A 12,670-nucleotide genomic window follows, 5' to 3' on the forward strand; every position below is an offset into this window, starting at 1 on the left:
TTTGTGTACTATTCCCACAGGGATACTGGCACATTAAGACACCCAGGATGCAAGCCTAGGCACTCTCACCCCCAATTTGCAAACTACTTCTGGAGTGGGTGAGACCAACACCCAGCACTTGTATATGCAACTTGCAGATCCATACTTTGGAAAATGTGAAGAATGAACGAATGTAGGTAAAGGGTGTATTCCACACCCACCACTGACTGAGGAATCCCAATAAGGGATTTGGGAGCTTAGCAAGTAAAAATTCTAGTTTTGTGTCAACAGCAATTTGACAGCACTCCTGAATAGACAGCCAGCATTCCTCAGATAAGAAGGACCCAAGTCTAATCCATAAAGGGGTCACCATTTATTCCTTTCAAATGTTACAATAAGACCCATACAACTTTTTTTTTTCATTTAGGAGTTAGAAAATTGCAGATCAGAAGTTGGGTCATTAAAAAATTATTTACAAAGACAATGAAACAAAAAACTGAAGTCACAGCATACAGCCAGCACTCTCCCTCACCCCCTGCCCCCCCACCCAAGTGCCCCCCCTAAATAAACCCCAAAGAAGTTCTCCCTCTGAAGTCAAATTAAACACAGTGGACTTACAAGCTTTATAGTTTAAAGCCAAGAGCAAGACATTATAAAAAACTAACCAGATTAGCTTTTAAACTGTTGGTTTCTATAAAAAGCACAAAATACTTTTAAATGAAGTCAGAACCAGGAATGTAAACCAAGAAGAGATAAAAGAGAATATCCGTTTTGAAGAACGGTCAGTTGCTGGTTTATTGGACTCCTTTTCTTTTTGAAAAAGCTGCTTTGAGGATTAGTAGAAACAGAAGATCAGAGAGAGACCAGAACCCGGTGTTAATATCTGGAGTCTCATTAAACTGAGCAAATTTCCAGTTGCATCCAGGAACAGTATTTCCTCCATAAGAGTTTCAGAAGGATCTTAAGAACGCCTACTCCTGAGTGGTAGCGGTGGCTGTGCTGGGCACCAAGGATCCAAGTTGGTTTTTTGCTTAACTGTGTTGGATGAAGAGTGAGAAAAGGGGGAGGGGGACACTGGAGTGAAAGCTTGTCAGTTCTACGCCGAGAGACTTGTGTTTGTGGCATTGTGTGTGGTGAGTGTGTGTTGTGTGAACAAGGCAGCAGTTCCAAAGGGGTTACTGGGGATGAGAAGGATGGCACAAATAAGTCTCTTTTTTTCTTTTTCTTTTTAAGTTAGGTGGACATCGTTAAGCTGCCTCTACTCTTCCTTCTGCTCAGCAGGTGCAGGACTGGGCTCCGCCTCTGCTGGTTTTGAGGTCTCTCCTGGCTTCGTGTCCTCCTGGCTCTCGCTGGGTGGCGGCTGCTGCTGCTTCTCTTCCTCCTCCTCTGGTCCTTCACTTGCCACTTCTCTCTTGCTCTCTGCTTCCTGCTGGCCCTCAGGGGCGGCCGCCGTAGCAGCCGGCTCAACTGGGGCGGCCGGCTTCTCTTCGGGGCTCTCCTCTTTGGTGGCGGCCTCCTGCTCCGACTCCCCTGCAGCACACGCCAGGTTCTCCTCCCCCTTGGCCTCCGCCTTGCCTTGCTCCTCGCTGGGGGAGGACACGGCCGAAGCATCTCCCGCTTCCTTCTTGGTCTTCCGGAAGGAGATGCCGCTCAGCTTGAAAGACTTCTTAAAAGAGAACTTCTTCTTCTTCTTGGGGGTCTCTTTGGGAGCTGCGGCCGAATCCGTGGCCCCGTCTGCTGGCTTGGCTTCGGCGCCTTCGGTGACGGGGGCCGGCTCGATGGCATCACCGCTGCCCGCTTCTAACTTGGCTTCCTCCTTGACCGGCTCCGCGGATCCGTTGCCGTTGAGCGGGGTGGCTTCTCCGTCAGCTTTGGGAGACACGTCCCCGTTGATCTTCACGTGGCCGTTCTCCTGATGGGAGAAGACAGAACTCGCTGTTTTTACAGGTCTCAAGCCAGGTTGCAAAAGGCATTTTATTCAAGGAAGCTAAACCACTAAACCTCAATGAGAATTGCAGGAAAACCAACCAACCACCACCGCAGTACTGCCAGGCAAGGCAACCCCAAGGTTACACAGCCTCCCTCCCACTTTTTGGCGTTTCTTGCACATGCTTCAGGGACACACCCAAGTTGCAGGTAACCAGAGTGCCCCTGATGCGGAGAATGTAGGACGGAGCCTTGTAGGACAGAGTAAGCCCTGTTTAGGTCACCCTTTACAGGAGACCCCCCAAATACTAGTTGCTGAAGGAGAGCAGGAGAGGGAGATTGTGCTGCTTGTGGGCTTCCTGCAAGCCACAGTGGGTGCTGTCAAGGTGGTACCCTTGCCTGATCCAGGAGAGGCTCTTCTATTCTTAACGGCAAGAATAAAAATGCTTTGGATCTGTTTGCTAAAAGCCTAGTGGTCCCTGCTGTTGGCATACCCAAAAGGAGCCACCTTCTATAAACCGAATTCCGTTCCTCTGCACCGCCCCCCCTCCAGCAATTTCTCCATAAACACGGGGTAGGGTACATTTCAAGGCGTCCCCCCTCTCAATGCTCTCTGCGATTTGTTAGGATCCAGCCGCCTATTTGAATGGCAGTGCAGAGAAGCAGGAGGGGGGCACAGAATAGAAAGAACCCCATTCTACGCTACCACAAGGTGGCGCCCGCGCTCCAACAGCTTCTAGGGGCGCCCCGTGCGCGGTTGCAGAGGAGGGTGGGGGAAAGAGACGAGCGCCCGCGGGAAGCTCGCCTCGACGCAGGCAGCCAAACGCGCTCGGGGCGGCGGACGGACTACGAATCGGGAATTCCCACCCCATTCGGGAAATTGGCCCGCTGCAGTTTTGCTTTCCAGGCATGATGTTATAAAAAGCCCCTTGGATTTCTCCCTCTGACGGTGTTTGGGGAGAGACCATGGGGCGCGTCGGCGAAGCCCATTTCGGGGCTCGCCCGCGCCCCACGACTGCACAGAGCAGTTCCTACCCCCTCGTACAAAAAGGCTCCTCTGTGCACGTTCTACTCCAAAATCTGGGTCCCACCCGAGTCCAAAGGTGGCGCGGCGACGCCTTTTTCCAGATCTCAGCTTTGCACTAAGAGCGCGCGAGCACGTCTATGTGCACCCTAGTCCGGCCTTTATTTTGCAAAATGCAAAAAAGGCTAGCAACCGCTTTGCTTTGCAAAATGCAAAAAGATTCGCGGCTTTTTTTTACACCCCCCCCCCAAATATGGCACGTGCTAAGCACAATATATTAAGTAAGCGATCTTCTCTGCTCTTCACCCCACCCCTGCCACAAAATGAAGCCCCTCATCGGCGAGGGTTTTTCTGCCCCTCGATCCGAGTTATGCGGCGCGGCACAGCGCAGCCCCCTCCCCTCCCCCTGCCGCGGGTCGAGCCAGCCGGGTCCTTCCTTTGTTTCCTCTGCAAACAGCCCAGCCGCAGCCGAGCGAGCGAAGGAGGGAGGAGGGGAGGGTCTCCGCTCCTTTCGCCGAGGAGGGAGCGCCAAACAAAGGCGGACCACGGCGCCACTGTCTCCAACGGATTGGGGGGGGGGGGCGCGGGAGAAAGCGTAAAGAGGGGCGCTGCTGCGCGGATCAGAACAGAGCTATAATTTTTTTTAAATCTCCTTTTAAGCGAGGCGGTCGCAACTGAGCCCATTCAACGAGCGTGGCGGTTCAACGAGTTAAAAGCTGCTCGGAAATTCAAAACGCGCGTCCGGGGAAAGCGCACGGCAGCCAGCGCGAAAATAAAAGCGTCCACTAGAACGTGGCGCGGGCGGCCGTTCCTTCGAAGCCCAAAATCCGGATCGGTGCGATTGGGGAGTGGGGGGCGCAGGGAAGAGATCGAGTGTGACTATCTCTTCCCCCCTCCCCCGAGTTTCAGCCTAGACAATGGCATGGCGGGGGGGGGATCTCTAAGGAGGCTGTTGGCCCCGTCCAGGGCGCGTTAAGCTGAGGATCCAGCGCAGGGGCGAAGAAGGAGACCCACCTGGCCGTTGGCCTTGGAGGGCGAGGCGTCCGCGGCGGCGGCGGCATCCTGGGCCATCACGTCCCCCTTGGCGGCTTTCGAGCTGTGGCTCCCCATGGCTGCTGCGGAGCGAGGCGAGTCACACCCGAAGACGGCTCCGAAGTAACAATAATCCCAGGACGGAAGGGCGGGCGCTGGGCAGGAGCCCCGGGCGCGCCTTTGGCCAAGGCTCCCCCCGAGAGGAAAGAGCGCCCCCGGGAGGAGGAGGAGGAGGAGCTGGGATCGGGTCCGACGGCTGCGGCGCACCCCCCTCGCTGTGCCCACTCCGGCTGTGCGCGACCGAGCGACCACCTCTGCCGCCCGCCTCGTCGAAGCTGCGCTGCTTGAACTGCCGAGGCTGCGCCAAAGCGGCGGCTAATAAGAGCGCCCGGGCGGGGGGAGGCGGGGCCGGGCATTTAAACCCCCGCCCAATGGGAGGCAGAGCCAGGCCTGGGGAGGGGTCTCTCCCGCTGGTGGGGAAGCGCTGGCGAGCGGCAGGGAGTGGCACGGCTGGGCAAGGGGAGACCCTGGCCCGGGGGAGCATAAGCCAAAGGGATCGCCGCCGGGGGGGGGGGCCGGTCTGGCACGTGGAGGGCGGTGGTCGGGGTGGGGCGGGCGGGGAGTTTTTATTGGCCAGCCTCTGGATGTTGGATGGATGTCATGGTAACCTTGGGAGTCGTGGCGAACAAGAGTGCGCCTGAGCGAGTGCAGAGCGCACCTCGCTCCTCACAGCAGGTGGACAAGAAGTGCTCTCCAGGTGTTTGTGAACTGCAGCTAGGACTGGTGGGAATGACTGCAGCCTGAAACGTCTGGATGCTTCTGGATCGCCTGAGCTGGAGGAGTCAGTTCCAAAGGGCTGCACTGGATCACTGCTGCTGCTCTGCCCCTTGGGTTTGGGCTCCATCTAAAATGAAGCCAAAAGCCCATTGAGTACAGCATTGTATCCTCAAAGCAGCTGCAGGACCAGAGTGCAGCAGCAGCAGCACTTCCCACTTGTGATGTCCAGCAATTAGGGTATTCAGAGGCATCCTCCTCCCAGTAAAGGTGGCCATCCAACCTCTGCTTAAAAGCCTCCAAGGAAGAAGAGTCCACCTCCCTCTGGAGCAAAAGGAAATGAGCTTGGTCCACCTTCCACATGACAGCCCTATAGATATTTGAAGATGGCTCTCCTATTGCCTCTCTTCTCTTTTCCAGGATGAACATACTCATTTCCCTCATCTGTTCCTCATAAAGCTTGGTTTCCAAGACACTTTATGTTCTTGGTTACCCTTTGCACACGTTCTAGTTTGTCAATATCCTCCTTAAATTGTGGTGCCCAGAACCGTGGGAGTTATTTATATTATACAAACCCCACCTTTCTCCCTGACAGGACTCAAGGTGGCTTAAAACAAGAATCGCTAAAAACATAGAAAAATCAAATAATGAAAAAACAACAAAACACTGATAGAATTAAAAACTATATACATATACGAAATAGGTTTAAGCCATACAAATAGTTGAAAACAGCACGGCACCAGCCCTTTAACTAAAGCAGTCAATTCCCAAAAACCTGTTGGAACAACAAAGTTTTCACCTGCTGGCAGAAGGACAACAAAGAGGGAGGCGGCCTATTTTTTCTAGGAAGTCTGGCAGCAGAAACTGAGAAGGTCCTCTCCCATGTCCCTACCAAGAGAAGGGCCTCCCCTGAAGATCTCAAAACCTGGGCAGGTTTGGATGAGGGAGTGTAGTCTTTCCAATAGCTTGGACCTAAGCTGTGTAGGACTTTATAAGCCATAACCAGCACTTTGAATTGTGCCCAGAAACAGACCCGTAGCCAGTGGAGCTGCTCTATTAAGAGAGTCCTATACTTCCCTTAACTAGCCCCAGGCAACAATATGGCTGCAGCTAATTGAGTTGAAGTTTCCGAGTTCATTTCGAAGGCAGCCTTGTGTAGCGCATGCTACAGTAATCCAAGCAGGATGTAGCTAAGGCATGTATCACTGTGGCCAAATCAGAAACAAATCCAGAACGGGGGCAGCGGGCGCACTAGCTTTAATTGTGCAAATGCACGGCTGGCCACCACAGGGACCCGGGCATCCATGCTCAGGGCTGAGTCCAGGAACATCCCCAAACTGCAAGGCTGTGTTTTCAGAGGAAGCGTTACCGCATCCAGTGCAAGCTGAGTCCCTGTTCCCTCTGTCTTGTCAGCGTTAAGTTTCAATCTGTTCAGCCTCATCCAGTCCATTCCTGAGGATAGACACCGGTTTAGAACCGAGATGGCTTCCTTGAATTTTCATAGAAAGGAAAAATAGAACTGAGTGTCATCAGCGTACTGGTGGCATCCAACCCCGAAACTCCAGACAGCCTCTCCCAGTGGTTTCATGTAAACGTTAAACAGCACGGGGGACAGAACCAAACCCTGAGGGACCCCACGGGCCAATGGCTAAGGCATTGAACAGGAGCCCCCCAGCATCAACACCTGGGTTCAGCACTCCAGGAAGGAACAGAGCCACTGTAGAACAATGATTCTAAGTCCCATCCCAGCAAGGTGGCCCAAAAGGATACCACAGCAGAACCAATAGGGACACACTCTCCAGTCCAGTTCTCAGTATAAATCATCCACCTAAGCGACCCAAGCCGTCTCTGGGTTCATCATAGGAGCCAACTCCTAGGGACTGAGGGGTCTTCGCCCCCCCCAATAAAATATTTGAGGGTGCAGGGGGCCCCCAAGTTGAAGGGCTTTCCCATTCAAATGGTGTGCGTGCACTGTGTCATGCGATTGATTATGCAGGGCAGCGCTTACCTCAATATTTTATTCAAGTTAGCACCCCTGGGGCTCATCTTGTCCCACTGCTTTCCCCTGGTTGTGGGGGGCAGGGAGAGAACCACTCTTTAGCATGGCAATTTGGGTTTTCTCTGGATTTACATTTGGAAAACTCGTGGGTTTTCCCTGGGAAAGGAGCGGGGTGAGGGGAGAACCGCTCAGACCCCCTGTTTTCTAGGCACGGGACATGCAGAAGTGTGGATGATCCCTCAGTCCCATAGCCAGGCCTGAAACCTAATTGAAATGGGTCGAGATAATCAGCTTCCTCCAGAAATCCCTGGAGCTGAGATGTTTCATGCAGTTTTGGGCTTAAGGGAGTCCCATGGTGAGTGGTCATCGCAGCACAGTAAGACAGGCCATCTTCAGGGGCCCATTCCATCAGGTGTCCCTGGCTTCCCACACACTGATGTTCAGTGGGTGGCAATGGGAGGGGGGATGTCTGTGAAAAGCTCTTCCCCATCAAGGGTTACCTGGCAGCAGCCTCAATGTGCATTTCATCTTTACTTTACACCCTGCCTTTCTTTCCAGAATCTCAGGGTAGCGGACATTCCTTTCCTCCTCTATTTTATCTTTGCAACTGTGAAAGAGACAGTGACCGATCCAATATCATCTTGTCTGCTTCTTGGCTGAGCAGACATATGAACCTGGGTGGGACCTTCCCACTCCTGGTCATAACCTTTTTATTGTTTCAGTGCTGCTGTTTTATTCCTTGGTTATTTTAGTCACTGTGTTATTGTTGCTTTAGATTTTATTGTCTATTGCTTTGTCAGCCATCCAGGAAATATTCTTTACTCTGAAAAAGAGCCCAAATTATCAAAATGAATTTCATTGAGGAAAAATGTGAAGTTCTGCATTTGGGCAGGCAGAACCAGATGCACAAATATAGGATGGGAGACACCTGGATTGCCAGTAGTATATGTGAAAAGGATCTAGGGGTCTTGGTGGACCACAAGCTTAACATGAGTCAATAGTGTGATGCAGCAGTAAAAAAGCTAATGCTTTTCTAGATTGCATCAACAGAAGTCTCATGTACAGATCAAGGAAAGTAATAGTACCACTTTGTTCTGCCTTGGTCAGACCACACCAGAAATTCTGTGTCCCTTTAACAAGGATATTGACAAGCTGTAACATGTGCAGAGGAGGGTGACCAAGGTGACCAAGGGTCTGGAAACCAAACCTTATGAGGAACAGTTGAAGGAGTTGTTATGTTTACCCTGGAAAAGATGAGACTGATAGGGAATATGAGCCAATGAATTCAGGTTATAGGAAAGGCGATCTGGAAGAACTTTCTGATGGTAAGAGATGTTCAATTGCACAATGGACTCCCTCAGAAGGTGACAGGCTCTCCTTTAAGCGGGTTTTAAGCAGAGGTTGGATGGCCATCTGTCATGGATGCTTTAGTTGAGATTCCTGCATTGCAGGGGGTTGGACTAGATGACCCTTGGGTCTCTTCCAACTCTACAAAATGAAAGAGCTGGGTGTCACCTGAAAACATGGAAGATGGTGCCACATGCTAAAGTTGCACTAGGTGACCTTTTCCAACGCTGCAATTCTGTGATTCTATGATCCTATATCAATTTATGGATGTAAGAACATCTATTCCAGCATCCTGTTCTCACAGTGGCCACCCAGATGCCCCACATGCGGAGCCCAGAAGTAGGTCCTGAGCCTAAAAGTCCCCTTCATCTCCCAGAGCTACGTTTATTATTCACAGAGAACCATGAAGACTGTAGCTCTGTACTACAATTCTTAGTACCCTTAACAAGCTACCCTTCCCAGAATTCTTTGGGGGGAACCATGTTTGATTAAAGTGGTATCATAGTCTTTAAATGTTTGGTGTGAACATAGCCATAGTTTGAGATATCGAGACAATTCCTTTTTTCTTTTTTCTTTACCCTGGAATGTGTGAGAAGCATAGACCCTCAGAAAAGTTTTAGGCTTGGCACATATCTGCACTTGGAGAAGATGGAGAACGTGATCTAATGCATGGTTCGGCTGATTAATTCACTAGTGGAAATTGATTAAAGGCCAAGGACTACCTGATACATTGCAACATCCCTGCCTCTTCCCTTTGGTGAGTGAGATTGACAACATTCTCTCCCCTCCTGCTAGAGCTCTGCAGGCATCTCTTAGGTCCTCAGCGCCATGTGTGAATCTTCTCAGGGATCAAGGGAAGCCCCTGAAACGGCGGTCAATAGCTGTTGTGCTTGATTCAGCCACATGACCATGTTTTGTGTTTCTTTCTGAAGTAGAACTATCTCTCTTGATTTAATTAAGAACCTAAAAAGGTTCTTCAGGCCAGTGACCTATCTACTTCAGCATCCTGTTCTCAGTGGCCAACCAAATGCCTGTGGAGAACCAGCAAGCAAGACCTGAACATAAGAGCACTCTCCCCTCTTGTGGTTTCCAGCAAACAAGCAGCGCATGGCTAGCAGTTCCTGATAGCCTCATCCTCCCTGAATCTGCCCATTCCCCTTTTAAAGCCATCTAAGTTGGCGGCCATCGCTGCCTCCTGCAGGAGTGAGTTCCATAGTTTAACTATCTGCTGCATGAATAAGTGAGTTCTTTTATTTGTCCCAAATCTTCCTTGGAGGTCTATGAGTTCTAGTGTTAGGAGAAAGGAAGGGAACCTCTTCCATACCCACTTTCTCCAGCTCCGTACAGGAGAGGGGCAAGGCTGTGGCATCGACACCACCACCACCTCTCCTCCACCCCTGGGTCAGACCTGGCTCAGGAACAGAGCTGCAGCTAGGTGTGAGGAAGCACTAATGAGGGAGTTGGGGGGGGCAACTTGGTCACACACCCTCTCAAAAATGTACCCGGGGCTGCAGCCCCCCCACTCCCTCCCCCCAAAACTACATTCCTGCTGCAGCCAGATCTTCAGGAATTCCTGTTCCTTGTCTTTCCTCTCCAAACCCTTGAAGAACCAGGAGTCTCGTCTTGTTCTCTGGAGGGAAACCCTTTTGAACCATCTCTCTCTATCCCCATGCACTGCACTTTGTTTGAATTTGATATAAATTATTGTGGTAGCTGACAGACCTCCCACATGTAACCCTGAGTTATCATGTGCGTATTCCATCTTCACAGCCACTTCATGGCCCGGAGAGCTAATGGAAGAACCAGATATTGCCCTTTGCTATCAATTTTTTTCCATGCTCCCTACCTCCTTCAAAGGCCTTGTGGAAAAGGCTGGCGTGGCCTGACATGTTTTTTACCTGGTGGAAATTTGTTCTGGATTCTTGCATGCGGAGATCGTTCAGGACACACAATCCAGACAGCCTTCTCCATCTAAAGAGCTTAGAGAAATTGAAATGGATGGGCAATGCAATCAAAAGCTGGGAATCCCACTCCGCTGCCAACCTTTGTTAATTGATTGAGTTGGCTATTAACATTAAAAAAAACAAAAACCTCCCAATGCAATTGATTTATCCATTGAGCTCAAACTGTTCCCAAGTGTCTGGGCTCTTAACTGAGTTAAGGCAAGGAGAGGAATGGTGCTGCACGAAATGCTGACACTCAGGATAAAGGAGGGAAAAGTGAGGAGAGTGTGGTGCCTTCCATTTAGATTTAAAAATAGCAACGGAATTAGCTAATTAGATCTCTCCAGGGAGCAAATTCCAACAGGGAGAAAGCCAAGCTGAAGCTGCAGGAGACCAAAGCCACAAATGTGCAGGGGGAGAGACTGCAGCAAACCGGGTGGGGCTGGGGGAGTAGGGGGTGGGAGCACCAGCTTCTCCTCTCAACTAATCACTCCATCTTTTGTATTCCTCTTACATCCTGCAGCCCCCTCATATTTGCAAAATTTTGATTGCAAGTTCTTTGGAGAAGGGGCATCTCCCTAGCCATTTACATTGCATTGCAAAGTGACACATGTCAACACTGTGTGCTAGCCAGTGTTAGTCCTTCTCGGAGTTGTTGTTGTTGTTGTTGTTTAGTCGTTTAGTCGTTTAGTCATGTCCGACTCTTCGTGACCCCATGGACCAGAGCACGCCAGGCACTCCTGTCTTCCACTGCCTCCCGCAGTTTGGTCAGACTCATGTTTGAGAATACTATCCAACCATCTCGTCCTCTGTTGTCCCCTTCTCCTTGTGCCCTCCATCTTTCCCAACATCAGGGTCTTTTCCAGGGAGTCTTCTCTTCTCATGAGGTGGCCAAAGTCTTGGAGCCTCAGCTTCACGATCTGTCCTTCCAGTGAGCACTCAGGGCTGATTTCCTTCAGAATGGAGAGGTCTGATCTTCTTGCAGTCCATGGGACTCTCAAGAGTCTCCTCCAGCACCATAACTCAAAAGCATCAACTCTTCGGCGATCAGCCTTCTTTATGGTCCAGCTCTCACTTCCATACATCACTACTGGGAAAACCATAGCTTTAACTATACGGACCTTTGTTGGCAAGGTGATGTCTCTGCTTTTTAAGATGCTGTCTAGGTTTGTCATTGCTTTGCTCCCAAGAAGCAGGCGTAGACCTGTAGAAATCAGTGGACTTCAGTAACATGAGCTGATTGATTCCAGTGAGAGTTGTCAGGAGACCCATCTTTACTCCTCAGAGCTACAATTCTCAGAGTGTTTTAACAGTCAAGCCCCTTTCCCTGGGTAATCTGAGAATTGTAGCTCTGACAGGGGAGTAGGGGTCTCCTAAGCTCCCAGCTCCCTTAATAAACTACAGTCTCATAATTCTTTGGGGGAAGCCATGACTCTTTGAAGTGGTATCATGCTGTTTTTTTGCAATCTGTATTCTATTTTTATTATTATTAAAGATTTTCTTGATTTACAAAAGTGTGTGCAATGTATCTCGTATCATGCTGCTTTAAATATATGGTGTCAGTGTAGGGTTGCCATATTTGACTTGTCAATTGACTTGTCTAAGAGCTGCCTTTGGGAAATTCCCCCCAGACTTCAGTGGCACCTTTGAAATCTTGTTAATGTCCAGGAAATGTGGTCTGACGCTGGCCATCGATCCATCTAGCTCAGTAGATTCTACACTGACTGGCAGAAGCTCTTCAGGGCTCCCCTCAGGATGTATTTCAAGAGAATTTGGCAGTGCTGCAAGTTCTGTGATTTCAACGCTGGCGGCAGGCACACCCCCTCCCCACCGCCACCCACCTACATCCCTCCTAGAAATTAGCCCAGGGCTACTAAGAATGGCTGTGGCATTGAAGGAAACAGCTGCTGAAATGTAAAGTTTGGATGCCTCAGGTTGCTCTAACGCAAGAGACCATTAGTGAGGGTGAAATGTTGTATGTACTTTTGTAACCCAATACAGTGGTACCTCGGGTTACATACGCTTTGGGTTACATACACTTCAGGTTACAGACTCCACTAACCCAGAAATAGTGCTTCAGGTTAAGAACTTTGCTTGAGGATGAGAACAGAAATCGTGCTGCAGTGGCGCAGCGGCAGCAGGATTCCCCATTAGCTAAAGTGGTGCTTCAGGTTAAGATCAGTTTCAGGTTAAGAACGGACCTCCGGAACGAATTAAGTACATAATCTGAGGTACCGCTGTAAAATCTTTAATAAAAACATTAAAAAAAAAAAAAAAAAAACTGTGCTTCCACACAACTCTTGACATAGCACCATGTGATCCAGCCATGCCAGGCTCCACCAACAAGATCTATAGTCTTTATTTGCTAGTAAGTCCTGTCCAGCAGACAGGCCTTTGCAACATTAATTAGTAGCTTCTGTCTTGCTGGTTTTGCCTCTTGTATTGCTTCCTTCCTGTTGAAGGAAAACTGGTGAATTGCTGCAATTGTGTGACTCAGGGTTGCCTAGCTGGAGCAACAATCTGGCAGGATGGAAGGCGGCTTCCTATATTTGATTATTTACAAAACTGGTCACGGCAGAGCTGGAAAAGGGCCAATAGATACTAGAAGAGTGAGAGGGAAAATCTAACCACCTTTTTTTCCTCCAG

General features: G+C 50.1%; 1 protein-coding gene across 1 annotated transcript; it reads right to left on the minus strand.

Annotated features, from left to right (window-relative positions):
• Nucleotides 1-337: 337 nt before the first annotated feature.
• Nucleotides 338-4,321, minus strand: MARCKSL1 (MARCKS like 1). Its single transcript, XM_028739017.2, has 2 exons — nt 3,944-4,321; nt 338-1,891 (listed from the first exon to the last, which is right to left on the minus strand). The coding sequence occupies exons 1-2, from the start codon at nt 4,037-4,039 to the stop codon at nt 1,238-1,240; spliced, it is 750 nt and encodes a 249-aa protein (XP_028594850.1). The 5' UTR covers nt 4,040-4,321; the 3' UTR covers nt 338-1,237.
• Between the last annotated feature and the right edge of the window lie 8,349 nt (nt 4,322-12,670).

Source organism: Podarcis muralis, chromosome 7 (assembly GCF_964188315.1).
Source record: "Podarcis muralis chromosome 7, rPodMur119.hap1.1, whole genome shotgun sequence".
Lineage (NCBI taxonomy): Eukaryota > Metazoa > Chordata > Lepidosauria > Squamata > Lacertidae > Podarcis > Podarcis muralis.

What these genes read in the sequence shown, in the direction of transcription:
- MARCKSL1 (XM_028739017.2), bottom strand. Translation starts at nt 4,039, where the DNA reads ATGGGGAGCCACAGCTCGAAAGCCGCCAAGGGGGACGTGATGGCCCAG. An exon ending in CCTCCAAGGCCAACGGCCAG is followed by an intron (nt 1,892 to 3,943) that starts GTGGGTCTCCTT and finishes TTCTCCCATCAG; the next exon opens with GAGAACGGCCACGTGAAGAT.